Source organism: Sciurus carolinensis, chromosome X (assembly GCF_902686445.1).
Source record: "Sciurus carolinensis chromosome X, mSciCar1.2, whole genome shotgun sequence".
In the NCBI taxonomy this organism is placed as follows: domain Eukaryota; kingdom Metazoa; phylum Chordata; class Mammalia; order Rodentia; family Sciuridae; genus Sciurus; species Sciurus carolinensis.
In genome coordinates this window covers 130,607,055-130,623,538 of record NC_062232.1, presented here as the reverse complement: position 1 = coordinate 130,623,538, position 16,484 = coordinate 130,607,055, and the positions used below count along the sequence as shown (strand labels likewise).

At 42.6% G+C, this 16,484-nt stretch overlaps 2 protein-coding genes across 2 annotated transcripts; both read left to right on the top strand.

Moving 5' to 3' along the window:
* Window positions 1-5,400: 5,400 nt before the first annotated feature.
* LOC124971736 (olfactory receptor 10V1-like) lies at window positions 5,401-6,339 on the top strand. The gene has a single exon (XM_047535394.1). It carries the CDS (start codon window positions 5,401-5,403, stop codon window positions 6,337-6,339), a length of 939 nt encoding a protein of 312 aa, XP_047391350.1.
* Window positions 6,340-12,655: 6,316 nt separating this feature from the next.
* On the top strand, window positions 12,656-12,931 carry LOC124972326 (transforming protein RhoA-like). Its single transcript, XM_047536615.1, has one exon. The coding sequence runs from the start codon at window positions 12,656-12,658 to the stop codon at window positions 12,929-12,931; it is 276 nt and encodes a 91-aa protein (XP_047392571.1).
* The last annotated feature ends 3,553 nt before the right edge of the window (window positions 12,932-16,484 follow it).

The following is a 16,484-nucleotide window of genomic DNA, read 5'->3' as shown; positions in this document are numbered from 1 at the left end:
GGGACTGCAAATTGTTGTAACCACTATGGAAAGCAGTATGGAGATTCCTAAGAAAAACCAGAATGGAACCACCATATGAGCCAGCTATTCCAATCATCAGTATGTATCTAAAGGAGTTAAAATCAGCATATGACAGTGACACAGTCACATCAATGCTTAGCCTCTCAATTTACAATAGCCAAACAATGAACCAACTTAGGTGCCCTTCAACAGATGAATGGATGAAGAAAATGGTATATACACACAAAAAGAATGACATTACAGCATTTGCCAGTCAATAGATGGAACTGAAGTCTATCATGCTCAGTAAAATAAACTAATCAAAGGTCAAATGTTTTGTCTGATATGTGGAAACCAATCCAAAATAAGGGGTGAGGCTGTTAAAAGAAGAAGAAGAAGAAGGAAAGAAAGAAAAAGAGAAAGGAAAAAGGGGGAGGGGTAATTTCATCAAAATAGAGGAAACAACAGTGCAATAGACAAAGTGGGTTGAGGCGGAGGAAGAAGGGATGGGGAAAGAAAAGAACTGTGGAATGAATCTGACCAAAATTTCATATGTGCATAAATGGATGTGGTATGGTGTGTCCCGGCATTGGGTGCCACACACACACAAAGACTGTAATGGAGTGGAGGGAGGAAGGGAAAAGGAAGTGCTGGGGACTGCATCTGAGTGAATTGGGTTCCTTGCCTTTGGGATTATGTCAAGGTGTATCCTGATGTTATATCATAACTAAAAATTTTAATTTTTTTAAAGATTCTCCTCACAAATTCAATTTCAAAGACTTTAGAGAAAGGCCCAAAGTTTTGTGAGATAAAGTAGAAAGAAATTAAAGTCCTAACTCACTCTCTTCAATGTCCTCTCTGCTCAGACTTAGCTAGAAATGCTGGATGGTTTGTGGAGGCAGGGTTATGCATTCTGAGCCACTGTCCACAGGAATGGGTGCTATGCCTTCAGTGCTGATTCACTGTAACTCACTATCACTGCTTCAGAATGTTCAGGAATTCTCCAAGACAGAAGCCCCAGTTACTTAGGCTTCACTTGAGGCACTTTTCTTTCAAAATATTAAGTTTCTATTTGAGACTTGTCCCTTTCCACTCCCTGCTTCAGGCCTCATGTCAAGGTGTTCCTGATACTAAAGCTGTCAGCTGCAAGAGTCCCACGGTTTCCATGAGGAGACACTCTCAGCTTCCAGGCCAGGTCTTTCCCTTGGGTGCCCTTGGTTTTCTGCTGTTTCCAACTTGGCTCAGGAAGACTCAGTGATTGTAACCAGACCACATCTTCCACATGCAGGGCAAGACCACATAATAGAGCTTTTCCCAAATCCTGTTCCATGGGTGCTTAGAACAATAAGGTTTCCATGGCCTTTGTCTCTATTAAAAGCAGTAGGCCTTTAGTTTTAGAAACTATGGCCAAGAGAAGAGGGGGACCAGAGAGGAGGATGGAAGAAGAGGAACATGACAGGGCTAAGAAAGTGCCACATGTCCAGCTTGGAGTATTGGAAGCCCCTTGCTGGTGGAGGCAGAGACAGAAAGTACTAGAATGATTCAAGGTAGATTTGTGTGGTTCTGAACTCAAACAGGGCTGTTTGGAATCTCTGTTTCAGGGTGTGTAAAGAGGCCACCTTACCCTGCTGCTTAGAACCCAACACTGTTGCTGGCCCTCCAAGGAGTGGAAGCTTACAAGACATGACAATGGCTTTGGCAGAAGATTAGGCAGCTTAGTAGTGTTACTCTTGAGGTTCCATAATTTATTCCCCATGTCACTCATATGAAGTAAGCCATTTTGATGACCATGAGTTTGCAGAATAAAAATGGAAATCCTGAGAATCCTGCCCATACCCTCTCCTACCTATGACACAGATACACAGAATCTCAGCAGGAGGGAGGGTGCAACCTAAGAGACCACCCGTCTCAGGCTCCATTGCCCACTTTTCACTCCTCACTAGCATGGCTTGATCACTGAATTCCACCCAAGCCAAACTCGTATGTCTTCTGCACCTCAAATCAGCCTGAGGCCTCTTCACATAGTGGTAACTGCATAATTGGGACTACAATTTCAGCAGAACTGACTTAAACAACACTGTCAAGACCTGTAGCACAAGCAAGGTTTACAAATAAGACAATAGCCATTGGGGTTTAGGTTTGGATTCAGCTGTGCGACCTGAGGAGACACTCCCCTCTGTGTGTGCATACTGGTACAGCCTCCTTCCTCACCTCTCCTAGGACTTTCTGAGTCCTGCCCTCACTGCTATTTAATGCAAGTTTCAGACTGTGGCAACTCCTCTAAGGACACTTCCCATCCTAACAACCATCAGCAATACTTCCGAGGGCTGCTCCCTGTGGTCCATACAGGCTGCAAAGCCACTGTCTGGGCTCTGGGAAGCTGTGCTGCCAGTTCTAACCATTCGGTCATGCCACTGCTCTCCTAAGGATGGGTTCTTCATCCTCAGGATCCCCAACAGCAGATGGTAGCAGCAAGGTCTCCAACAGGATTGTTCCCCAGGTTTCTAATTCACGCATCCATCTGACCCTTCAAGGTAACCCTAGGCCTCTTCTCTAGGAGTGTTCAGTGACATGAGAAAGGAGAAGAAAAGGACACCCTAGCAGCCGTCACAGCCTGGTCGCTGCTCTGTGCTCTACCCTGGGATATGCTTTATGCCATGGAGTGTAATAAGAAAAAACAGCAAATTGTTTCAATGTCGAAGTAGTAAGAGAGTGATTGAATTATAATTAATTTCACTATTTTTATTTGCTTTCATTTATATATTATTACTATGTATGTGCTATTAATATTAGATTTTAATTTATTATAATTAATCAAATTGTAATGCATCTATCCTATGCAATGCAGCAGTTATAAAGAATGAAGGAAATCACTATGTGCTTTTTGAAAATCTCTCCCAGACATATTAATACATGGTTTATTACAAGAATAAGAGCATTCAGTTTGTGTATTACGATCTCATTTAATATTTTAATGTGTGTGTGCTGATTGTTTATGTATATATGTGTGTGTGTGAGTGTGACTATGTATACATATGTGTGTGCATGAGTATGTGTAGGGGTGTGTGTGTTTATGTGTCTGTATACATATGATTGTGTGAGGGTGTGTATATATGTGTGTGGTGTATGAGTGCACAGGTATGCATTTTTTGCACGAGACACAGCTGGAAAGGAAATGCCCCTCAATACTAAGAATGGTTCTCTCTGAAGAGTGGGGGAAAGGACTGAAGGAGCAGAAACTTCCACATTGATATTCACTTCTTACTTGTAAGTGTTTGGATCACGTGTGACTTTTACTTATATCTTTGTGTTTTTCAGTATTTTCAAGGGTTAGGGTCCAACAAAACAAAGCAATCCACATATCTCTGCAGCACTGGCATGGAAGAAAAGAGTGAAAGTGATTGGGCCTGGATAGCTAAAGCCAAGGGTACAAGTCCAAGACAGATAAACAAGAACCCAGAAGCATACTTTCATTCATAGAGTGATCAAGGGAGGACAAAGGGGCTCTTGAGAAGGTTAAGCATGTGGAGAGTGGGAGACTAGACTGGGCCACAGGAGGGTTTTGATCTCAAGTTGTTGGGGCTCCTGTCTGGAAGGAGGCTGGTCACCCTGGCCTCTGCCAGTCCCTCCAGCTGGGCTCCTGAAACCATAAATGGGAAGATGTCTGAGGGGAGAAACCTAGGCTGGGCTGGGTTCCATCAGCAGAGGTCTTCATACAGGAACTTATTGTGGGTTTGGGGCAAGGGCCAGCAGTTGGGAGAGGACCAAGGGGTGGGTCACCCAGGGAAGAAGATTTTGTGACCATCTACTTGGAAGTGAGGAGTGGACACATTGCTCTCTAGGGCTGTGTCCAGCTCAAAGACTTCAAATGCAAGTGACTGGGAAACAAAAATCACCACCACCATCTATGCCAAGCAAAGCTACCATCAAAATTGGCTTTCTGGTTTCAATTGGCCCCACACTGAACCTCAGCAGTTCCTGTAGAAATGCTGTGTCCTGAAGAAGTAAGCTCATTTAGGTGACAACCCCATTCCCACACGGCCCTTAACTCATTAATTCTCAATTTGCTGAATCTCTAAAATTTTTAGAAACTTTTTTTCTATTTATCTGTGATGGAAGGTGGCACAAGAAAAAATTAGAGGCTGAAAATAAGGTTACCTGCTTGTAACTTAGGTCCTTTCAAGGGAAGGAAGAAGCAAGGGTCCCCAAAATCTGGGAAGCAAATCAACCAGAGGTGTGGCCTGTTCCACTCCTCATTGTCCTAGACCTCTCCTGACTGTCCTGGTCATTCCTACCGTGCAATCTGGCCCAGCCCTTTTCTCTCTGCTCTTCTCACTCTATGCCTGACCCGGGACTAATTGTGGAAGATGCAGAAATGAGCAACAAGTATTAATTCAACAAATATTTATCTACACTCCTAACAGGTGCCAGCCACTGTGTGAGAGGCAGACTACTGAAGTAGACAGAGAAATAAGGAATTACAGAACTTCCTGGGTGCAGTGGCACACGCCCATAATCCCAGCAGCTCAGGATGTGCAGCAGGAGGATTGTGAGTTCAAAACCAGCCTCAGCAATATAGCAAAGCCCTAAGCAACTTAGTGAGGCCCAGTCTGCAAATAACAAAGGGCTGCAGATGGAACTCGGTAGTTAAGCACCCCTGGATTCAAACCCAATATAAAAAAAAAGGATTACAGAACTTGGTGATAATAAAACATGATTGGGGAAGCCCAGTACTGTGGGACTAACCCAGCTAAGCAACCGGAGAGGCCAGAGGAGGTGTCTAGAAGGAGATGGCACACAAAATGAAGGCCTCCCCTGCAATCAAAGACCTCAAATAGACGAGAGGCAGCAGTTACTGCAAGTTATATGCGTCCTTCCTTTCTAGCATACTGTTCACAGCCTGTCAGCGGCAAGAATCTTGGGAGTTTGGGAGTGGTAGTAAGGAAAGGATGATATAGCTAATGCATAAAGTCAAAAGTGTCTAAGATTAACTCACCAGACCTTCCTTCCTACAGGAATTTCCTACAGCAATGTCAGTGACCCTACTGATTACATCAACCGCAGCCTCTTCCTCCCACCCCAGACAAGTCTGCAAAATGTAGAACAGCTCTGATAGAAACAGTGTCATTGGTCTATGGAAAATAGCTTCATATTTAGAATTCACTCATCTTGGTTCATGTTCGTAATAAGTCAGCAGGTGAACCAAAGTGACCTCACTTCAGCAGTTCTTCATTCTCCATGAGGAGTGGGCAGAACTTGAAGGTTAACAGAATGAAAGCAAGGGCTAAGCCTGGAAACCCTGGCTGCACTCCCATCCATGGAAACAGCTCCATAGCATCCCACGGCTTGGAGAATTGCTAGAAAGTTGTGGCCCAGGAATTCCACAAAGGAGAACATAGGATGGACCCATTGCAGAAAAATCACACCTTAAGTTCTGAGTTTATTATCTTGGGCTTTGGGGACCTGGAAGAACTGAAAATTCTCTTTTTTGTACTCTTCCTAGCCATGCACCTCATCACCCTAGCAGGGCACACAACTATTGTGCTCATCACCCTCATTGACACCTGCCTCCAGACCCCCATGTATTTCTTCCTCCGGAACCTGTCCACCATTGAAATTTGTTATATATTAGTCATTGTCCCCAACATGCTGGCCAATTTCCTGTCCAGGAACCAGCGGATTCCCTTCCTGGGCTGTGCCTTGCAAATGCACCTGTTCATCGCCCTGGGTGGAGCAGAGTGTTTTCTGCTGGCTGCGATGGCCTATGACCGCTTTGTGGCCATCTGCAACCCGCTGCGCTACACACTCATCATCACGAGGGCTCTCTGCCTGCAGATGCTGGTTCTCGCATGTATCAGTGGCTTTGCACTCTCACTCACCCTTACCACACTAATATTCCTCCTGCCCTTTTGTCAGTCCCATGTGATCAATCACTTCTTCTGTGACATTCCTGCTGTGCTCTTCCTGGCCTGCTCTGACACGCGGGCCAATGAGATTGCAGTCTTTCTTGTCTGCATGCTCATCCTACTGATTCCCTTCCTGCTGATCCTGCTCTCCTATGGATTCATTATTGCTGCCATCCTCAGAATCCACTCTGCTGAAGGCAGGAGCAAAGCCTTCTCCACCTGTGCTGGCCACCTCTTGGTGTCTCTTCTGCACTATGGCTGTGCAATATTCATTTACATTCGCCCCAAGTCCTGCTACACCCCAGAACAGGACAAAATTGTGTCCTTAATCTACACGAATGTAACCCCTATGCTCTACCCTATGATCTATAGTCTGAGGAACAAGGAAGTCAAGGGTGCCCTGAGGAGACTCCTGGAGAGCCCCAACCGATGAAGCAACAGCCCATAAAGTAGAAAGGGATGGTGTGGACTACCAGGATTAACATAGCCCCTTTTCAAGCATCCAGTCATCCCCCTATTCACCTATGTGGGATTCTCCATTGTTCTCACTGTCCCATTTTCTGTGGTCAGAAACATGGGACAGAGCCTAAGGTTTTCTGAGACATGGCAGTACTGCAGTTTGTAGATGTTTTTCTGCCCCCTCATGCAGGATTCCATTCATCATCTAGAGCACTGTCAAAGATGTGGACGCTGGCGAGCAGGTCACAGGAGGACCCAAACAAAACTTCTTTGGCCACAGAGCCAGGAGAGATAGAAATCAAAGGAGCTCCCAGAACCAAATAAGGTAAAGTGAAGCAGAAAGGCAAAACCAGCTCAGTCATGGAATTTCTGCATCACCAGAAAATGACCTCAAGATTACTTGATACACAATGGTGCAAATCGAAGCAGCAGTAGCTATGCCGTCACCATCCTAGGCAATTTCAGGATTGCCCTCACTTCTACTTCTGAGCCAGCTGACTCAACTGTCCCTCCCATGTGGCCTCATGTGCATCATTTAGTGCTGAAATGACTTTTCTGCCTCCTTACTGTCCTAGAAGCCCCTTGAAAGTGAGAACTATGATTAATTGTCGGTCACCCCAGTGTATGGCACATAATAAATGCTCAATAAATGATCATTGAACTGAACTATCAATCCCTATCAGTGATTCAGGGACAAGGGTCAGGTGTTCTGATCCAAAAAAAGAGTTTATTGACTCTACTCCACTCCACAGATTGGACTAGGTGCCTTGAATTCCTGTGTTTCCCTCCACCATAGTACTTAGGAGAAAATACTTTTTGAATAAATGAATGAGCACCTCAGGTACACCTGGTACTGGGCTTGATGTTGGGTATACAGAAAATGTTAACACAAGATCTCTGTTCTCAAGGAGCTCACAGATTAATCTGAGTTACTAGACACTAACACAATTCATTTTAGTACAATAATTACTTTTCATTCCTTCACAGAAATGGATGAATCATTCATATCACCAAATCTGGGAACTCCTACATGCTGTTAAAGGGGTCAAGAAACATGGAGCCTAGGTCCTAGATGGGTCTTTCATCTAGAAAATAAAACACTACTAAGGCACCTTCTTCTGGACTTTGTGTTCAGTCAACAAAAATTTCCTTATGGATTGAACCAAAAAAATTCCTAAATCAGGCACAAAACAAAATCCCATAAACATCAGCAGTTTCCAACTTTCTTGCTCTCCCCAATTTACCCCTCCTCCTACTACTTCCACCATCATGCCTAACTGATGACCCTGCCCTCGGAGCCACTGCTCAGGATAGAGCAGGGCAATGCTGCAGGTTGGGGTGGACAAGGGTAGCAAAAGGGACACTAATGTGAGGTGCTTTCAGGGAAATTAGATGACAATTTCGGGTTGATCAAAGGAAGTCCAAGTGTTAGCCAAATTAAATCCGTGTGACTTTGGAGGGAGAAAAATAAAATGAGAGAACAAGAAAACAAAAAAAAGAAATGTGAGAACAAGATAGAGATCAAAACAGTTGCTGCCTAGTGCTGACAACACCCCACTTCAGCTCCACGTGGTCTGGGCTTCAGGGCCATGAGAAGCCCTGGTAGTATCAGTGGGCACTCCTTCCTTTGAGCAAGTTTAGGTGGGTGTTCCTCCTTCTCTCACCTCAAGAAATATTAGCTCCCTCTGCTAACATCCCTAAATCCTCCCCCAATTTTAAAATGAGCCAGTAAAATTTTGACAACTATTGAAGATTTATGAAGGGTAATTTTTTCTCTTGGTACTGGGGATTGAACCCAGGGGGTCTTAACCACTGAACCATATTCCCAGCCCTTGTTTTTTATTGTGGGGGGGACCAGGGATTGAACTCAGGGCACTTGACCACTGAGCTACATGCCCAGCCCTATTTCATATTTTATTTAGAGACAGGGTCTCACTGATTTGCTGAGTGCCTCACTTTCGCTGAGGCTGACTTTGAACTCACGATCCTCCTGCCTCAACCTCTGGAGTCACTGGAATTACAGGTGTCCGTCACTGTGCCTGTCTCCTTTTTTATATTTTATTCAGGGACAGAGTCTTTCTGAGTTACTGAAGCTGGCTTTGAACTCGTGATGCTTCTGCCTCAGACTCTTGAGCTGCTGGGATTACAGGCATGTGCCACAGCACCCAGCAAGGGAAGACTTTTTAAAATATTTTCTGTACTTTTGTCTAGATATCTGATTTTCATAACAAAAAGTTTTGAAAGTTAAAGACTATTGACTAGTCCCTTTTGCTCAGGCAGTCCACTTGCATAGAATACCCTTGCCTTCTCTGTCTCTCTTTCTCTCCCTCTCTCTCTCTCTCTCTCTCTCTCTCTCTCTCTCTCTCTCTCTCTCCCTCTCTCTCTCTCTCTCTGCCCCCCCCACACACACACACACTCACACCCAGTCTTTTGAGAAGGACAGACTGGGAGTCAGGTGGTCTGGCAGCAGTTAGTAGGAATAGGCCCCCTCCAGTCAGAAGCATGGCATAGATTGGGCTGTGGGGTGAGAAGGGAATGGACACCATCAAAAGAGCCATCAATGGCAGGTGACTTCTTGGTCTGGATGGAAGCACCTGGAACATCAGCTGAGCTGCTCAAAGCAGAGTGCACCCCACCCCCACTATTCCCAGATGAGTGGGTCCTGGCCCCTCAGAGCTGCTTTTCACTGCCCCCAAACTGTGAGAGGAGGGTTCAGAGAAGACCAAGGATGCAAGACCCACAGTGTGGTGGCAGGGGGGCTTCCCACCAGGATCCCACCCGTGTCCTGGGTCCAGCACAAGAGCCCTCAGGAGGCTGGAGACCTTCAGTGGCCTCCAAGAGGAAGGGCAAGGCCAGGCCCACCAGCCCTGGTAGGTAGGGCTGGCCCCTCCCATGGTCCATATCGAGTGGGCCAATGCCAGTCCCATCCCCCTCCCAAGAGGGACAGACCCACTCAGGCATTATTTCTAAGAAAGGGACCCAGGAATGTGTGCAAAAGAGGGGAGACACTGTTCTTAACACACAGGTGAGAAATAGTCCCAACCTGAGCTCGGGTGGCCTAGGGAGGGTGAATAAGACACATTGAGAGGAATTGATTAGATGAAAGTCGAGATGAGCGATGAGGAGGCTGTGGAAATGTCTGTCACCAAGACAGAGAATGAAGGAGAAGGAAACATTTAGGGAGTGGGTAACAATGAGTTTCGTTAGGTGTTGGTCAACCCTCTAGGTGTGCAGATGCAACCAACCTCAGGTCAAAAGTATTCAAAAAAATCATATCTGTACTAAACATGTACAGATTTTTTTTATTATTCCCTAAGCAACACAGTTGCTGTTTCTATAGTATTTTTATTGTATTCAAAATCATAAGTAATCCAGAGATCATTTAAAATATACAGGAGGAGATGCACAGGTTACAGTCAAATATGATGCCATTTTAATATGAGGATTTTAGTATCTTGGGGGGGCCCGAGAACCCATCCCCTGTGGAAAGTGCAGGATGATTACATTGGTTTGAAGCTGAGGAATTCAAGATCTTGAAGATCTGGTAAAAAACTAACTATTGATCACTTTTCTTGAATTTATACACCCTGACCCTGCTACCTCTTAGGCTTAATCATTTCAGACTCTGCCTGATGTGTTTCAAAATGTATTTATTACATTCTGAACAAGTCACCTCTGATTTCAAAACACAAAAGATGTGATTGCCAGAATGTTTAAGTTAGGACTTGTGCTGTGGAGAGGAGGAGCCATCTTTTGCTGAGTACTTCCTAAGTGAGGGGTTCAAACAACAGTATACTGAGTACTTGGAATGGATGAAAGGAAAACATCTCATTGTGTAATGTTGATGAAATGCTGATGAAGCAAACTACTGCTCTCTAGAGGAATGACTTTCAAGACAGGATGAGACCTGTGTGTAGAAGTTAGGAAGCAACTGAAAGCCACAGAGACAGAGCTGTGCAGTAGTGGCCCCACGGTGTCTAATCTTGGCCCCAAGCTTCAGTGACTTCAGAGACTTCATCATAGCATAGTATTCCTCATTGCATTAAGAAGAGATGCCAATTAAAAAAACTATCAGAGGAAAAATTTGGCCCCCAATGAATTGTACAGGATAACTAAAACTTCCGTCAAGTATTTCACTTGGGAACTCATTAAAAGTTTTTCTCAACAATTAAATAACTTTCTTGATGTGTTTTTTTGTTTGCTTGCTTGCTTGCAAATGTAACACATGTTCATTATTTAAAAAAAAAAAAAGAAGAAAGAAAATATAGGCAAATTTGGAAAATAAAATAAAAATCAACCAATCTCACCACTAAAGATAACCACAATGAAAAAGTTGTGTATTTCTGCAAAAATGAGCCAATTCCTGTTTAGTGTGCAGAACAGTGACTGGAACATAGTAACCACTAATAAATGTTACTGGTTATTATCATTATTCCTTGGTAAGTAGGCTTAGGAAAGCCTTTCTCCATTCAAAAATTTAATAAAGTCCATCTGAACTTTTTTTGGTATTTTTAGTTTAATCTGTATGTATTAGGTGAACACATTTGAATTATAAACAATTCATATGATATGGAAATGTTGCTGTATATGATATTCTTTCACACATTTCTTTCCTACGGTTCTACTGAGAGATATAGCAACAGCTTAAAAAGCCAGTGCCCATTTGGCCACTCCTGTTTCCACTCATTTATTTCATTTCACCCATGCACGTCACTTGGAGCTCAGATTTACCCCCCAAAGGGTAAGGGACTGAGGCATTTATGAAGTGACAATTGGCCAATTCAGTGGAGGGTTGTGTCCAGGGATGCAAACTCTCCTGTACTCCCAAGTCACCAGGCTCAGTGAGGCACAGAAACAAGGGAGATGTGCCAGGAGCTAGAGAAGGGTAGTGTCCCTTTACATGGTCCTGGGCCTGCAGATGCTTTGAGAGGTTTGTCGTTATCAGAAACTGACCAAGCTTCTCATCTGGAAGTTGCCTTTCCAGAGGTTGGTGAGAGAGAGAAAGACTAGGATTTCAAGACCAATGAGGTTTCAGAGTGCAGCTATTGGTACCCTTCAGGTAAGGGGACAGGCTTGGTAGTATGGAGGAGGACTGCATGGCTTCTCCAGGAAGGAAGTTAATAGTGTGGCTCTTGCCAACAGGAGGCTAGTGAAGCGTACCTAGTGGTTTATTTGAAGATACTAATCTGTGTTCCATCCACGCCAAGAGTCACCACCATGACCAAAGACATCTTGGTGGCTCGCCATAAGGGGAGAGAGAGCTTAAGTGAAGGCAGTTTTTATGTCATTTTGTAGTAAATTCTGTAAAATACTTTGCTTTAATTTGTGACTTTTTAAAGAAATTGTTTATAATATGTTGCATTTGTGCTTCAGTCATTCCATCTTTCGCTCAGGATGAATGCTCAGTCTGTTCACAGACTTCAGTGATGCTCATGAGTGACAAGTTGCCAATATGCAGAAGGGATGGGTGATACTTCTTGCTTCTCACAATGCGTGTTTCTGTATGTTGGCTTGTTGGGACTAGAATCAACAGATGGCAATAAAAGTGGTTATGTCTTAATCCAAGTGTTTAACAATTGGAGCTGTTAAGTCTGACCATACATCACTATAATATATAAAAGATCTATTATAGGAGCTGTGGGTGCACGCGCATATGCGGAGCCGCAGCTAGCTCCGGCTCCAGCCCGCTGGGCCCCCCGGGGGCGCGCACGTCGCTCCCCGCCCGCCGCCCGCCGCCCTCGGTCGGTTCTCTCGTTAGTCCGCGGTCGCCTCTGGAGCTACCCGCCCTTGTCTCCAAGCTTGCGACTCACGGACAGGCGTTCTCTGCTCAAAGAGGCCAGACTCGAGTCGTCTTCTGAGGTGCCTCCCCGCATTTTATTTTGAGACAGGATCTTGCTAAATTTTGGAGGCCGGCATCAAACTTGTGGTCTTCCTGCTGCAACCTCCTGAGTAGCTGGGATTACAGCTTTTCACCTGGGAAGTTCAAGTTACTTTGTAGAACTTCCATCACACAGGCCGTGCATTTTGCAGCACATTTGTAAGTTATGGCTGCCATGCCATCAGGAAGAAATTGGTGATTGTTGGTGATGGAGCATGTGGCAAGACATGCTTGCTCATAGTTTTCAGCAAGGACCAGTTCCCAGAAGTGTATGTGCCCACAGTGTCTGAGAACTATGTGGCAGATATTGAGGTAGATGGAAAGCAGGTAGAGTTGGCTTTGTGGGACACAGTTAGGCAGGAAGATTATGATCGCCTGAGGCCCCCCTCCTACCCAGACTGATATTATACTGATGTGTTGCTCCATCGACAGCCCTGATAGTTTAGAAAACATCCCAGAAAAATGGACCCCAGAATTCAAGCATTTCTGTCCCATCATCCTGGTTGGGAATAAGAAGGATCTTCGTAATGATGAGCACACAAGGCGGGAGTTAGCCAAGATGAAGCAGGAGCCAGTAAAACCTGAAGAAGGCAGAGACACGGCAAACAGGATTGGTGCCTTGGGGTACATGGAGCGTTCGGCAAAGACCAAAGATGGAGTGAGGGGAGTTTTTGAACTGGCCACGTGAGCTGCTCTTCAAGCCAGACGTGGGAAGAAAAAATCTGGGTGCCTTCTGTTGTGAAAACTTGCTGCAAGCACAGCCCTCATGAGGTTAATTTTGAAGTGCTGTTTATTAATCTTACTGTATGATTTCTGGCCTTTTTCATTTATTTATAATTTACCTAAGATTACAAATCAGAAGTCATCTTGCTACCAGTATTTAGAAGCCAACCATGATTATTAATAATGTCCAACCCATCTGATCTGCCAGGGTCCTTCTGACACTGTCTAACAGCCCTCTCTGCACTCCACCTAACACACCAGGCGCTAATTCAAGGAATTTCTGAACTTCTTGCTTCTTTCTAGAAAGAGAAATGGTAACTTTGTGAATTAGGCTGTAACTACTTTATAACTAACATGTCCTGCCTATTATCTGTCAGCTGCAAGGAACTCTGGTGAGTCATCACTTTGGAGCTTTACTCCTCAGCAGATTTCATTTCCTAGCTCTGGGGTGGGCATCCAGTTTTTTGAAATGTACTCAGCCAAAAAGGCCCAAGTCCATGCAGCTGTGGCAGAGTTACAGTTCTGTGGTTTCATGTTAGTTACCTTATAGTTACTTTGTAATTAGTGCCACTTAATGTATGTTACCAAAAATAAATATATCTATTCCACACTAGATGTAGTATTTTTTGTATAATTGGATTTCCTATATACTGATATTTGTCATCCCACAGAAGAGTGTATTGGCTTTTTAAAAAAGAAAGTGTATTTGGAAATAAAGTCAGATGGAAAATTCATTTTTTAAATTCCCGTTTTGTCACTTTCTCTGATTAAAAAAAAAAAAGGCCATATCACCCTTTTTCAACCCCTCATATCCCAGTACCCTCCTCCAGAGCAGGACTAAGTAAATAGGGATTTGGTTTCATGCCTGAGCCAATTAGACACTTAAAGGTGGCATAGCCTTTCTCACCTAGACTGCAGGGACTGGCTCTTATTCACAATGCTTCTTTCTTCTCACTGTATCCAGGTTCCCTCCCAAAAGAGCCACTTGTTCTCATGTGGCACTCAGTTTTTCTCTTCTCTCCAGCTGACTAAACTTTTTTTCTGTACCAGTTAATTTTTCCAACTAATACAATAAAGGCAGTTAAAAAAAAAAAAAAAGCTGCCAGGTTCACTTTTTTCTTTAGGAAACTGTAAGATACACTGTGTGAACATTTTTAAATTAAGTGTTTTACATTCCACGTGGTGGGAAGTCTTGTCTTAAGGTGTGTGTAATTTAGAGTCCAGTTGGTTTTCATCTACCTAGAGGCTGCACTTGTTTTCACAGTAGTAAAATGCTAGGCAAAACATACCTCGCAGAAGTCCTCATTCTACCACATGTTCACTAACCCTCTAGCTGATAACACAAACACTAACTGGGTGATTTTATTTATAAGGACTCTAAAATAAACTAACAAGTTATTCATCTTCTATGTCAGTCTCACCTCAATAACAAGAAAAAGGAAAAGGAAAGACTTTTTCAGGCATACAAAAGCTAAGATAATTCGTAGTGAGCAGAAAACCTGCAGCACTACACAAAATGTTAAAGGTGATACCAGAGAGAAACTTGGACCTAAACAAAGCAATGAAGAGTTCCAATATGGAAAATCTGTAAATAAATGTAATTTTTTTTCTCATTTTAATTTTTCTTTAAAACTCCATAGACCATTTAAAGCAAAAATAACAATATGTTGTGGGGTTTATAATTGGAAGTATTGTTAGAATGTTTTTACATTATATGTGAAATTGTTTAAAATTATTTGGAGGCCATTAACAATGAAATAAAATATATATTGGAAACCCCAGATACAATAAAAGGCATAGTAAGATACAATGAAATGCTTTTTAAAAATAGCCTAAAAGAGGTCATGAAATGGTGGACAGATAATAAAGAACAGAAGGGAAAAATAGGAAATAATAAGCAATATAGTAAATTCAAACTTGACCATGTTACTAATTGCATTAACTGTAAATGGTCTAAATGCTTTAATTAAAAAGCAAATTGTCAGACTGAATAAAAAGCAAAACAAAACTATATGCTAAACATCAGAAATTCACTTTAAAAGGCTGGGGATATAATCCTGTGATTGAGTTCTTGCCTAGCATATACAAGGCCCCGTGTTCCATCCCCATCCCCAGTACTGCAAACAAAAATAAAAAGGAAGAAAGAAAGAAAGAAAAGAAACTCATTCTAAATATAAAGGTATAGGTATGGTAAAAGGAAAGAGATGGACTATGCAAACTCTAATCATAAGAAAGCTTGAGTGGTTATATTAATAGTCAAAGTACATTTCAGGACAAAAAAATAGGATGGAGGATATTTGCTAAAGACAAAAAAGTCAATTCATGAAGAAAACAGTAACTTTAAATATGTATGCACTATATACAACAGAGTTTCAAAATACATGAATTAAAACTCACAGAAAAGACAGAAGAAATACATACACAATCACAGATGAATATTTTGACACTTTTCACCTAGTAATAATATTGATAGGTTAGTATTGCAGAAAATCACATATAGAACAGCAAATTAAAAATTAAACATGTAAGTAAGAACAAAATGAATAAAATTAAAATAGACAAAGAATACAGAATCATCCATGAATCTGCAAGTTTTTGTTTTTTTGTTTTGTTTTTTGTTTTTGGTGTTTTTTATTTTTGGGTGCTGGGGCTTGAACCCAGATGGCCTTGTGCATGGGAGGCAAGCACTCTACCAACTGAGCTATATTCCCAGCCTCCAAAAGTTTTATTAATACCAAAAAAACTGATATAAAGAGTAACCAGCATTACTCTATGTAAATGTATGAATATGCAAATGGTATGCTGTTACTCCATGTACAAACAGAAACAACATGTATCCCATTTGTTTACAATAAAAATAAATTTAAAAAAAAAAAGAGTAACCAGCAAGCCAGGTGCAGTGACACATGCCTGTCATCCCAGCAGCTCAGGAGGCTGAGGCACAGGATTGAGAGTTCAAAGCCAGCCTCAGCAAAAGCGAGGCACTAAGCAACTCAGTGAGACCCTGTCTGTAAATAAAAAAATACAAAATAGGGCTGGGGATGTGGCTCAGTGGTCAAGTGCCCCTGAATTCAATCCCTGGTACCCCCACCAAAAAAAAGAGTAACCAGCAAATATTAGAAATAATATTTATAAATAAGTCTGCCAATTTAGATGAAATGAACAAATTCCTTGAATAACACAAATGGCCAAAACTGACCTATGAAAAAGTAAAAACTAAAAACCTGAGTAGCCCTAAATCTAAGAAAGATGTTGAACATGCTTAGGTCCACATGACTTTACGAAAAATATTATCTACTATTTAAAGGAGAAATATTCTCAATACTATACAAATTCTTTCAGAAAGTAGAGGAGGGGTAAGCACTTCCCAAATCATTTTATGAGGCTAGTATTACATAATACATTACAATAAAATAAGACCACAGACCATCTAGGTATACAGTTCAGTGGGAGAACACTTGTCTAGCATACACAAGGCCATGGGTTCAATTCCCAGCACCACAAAAAAGACTCCAAAC

Excerpts from the sequence above, each read along its gene's own strand:
- LOC124971736 (XM_047535394.1), top strand. The coding sequence starts at position 5,401 with ATGGACCCATTGCAGAAAAATCACACCTTAAGTTCTGAGTTTATTATC.
- LOC124972326 (XM_047536615.1), top strand. The coding sequence starts at position 12,656 with ATGTGTTGCTCCATCGACAGCCCTGATAGTTTAGAAAACATCCCAGAA.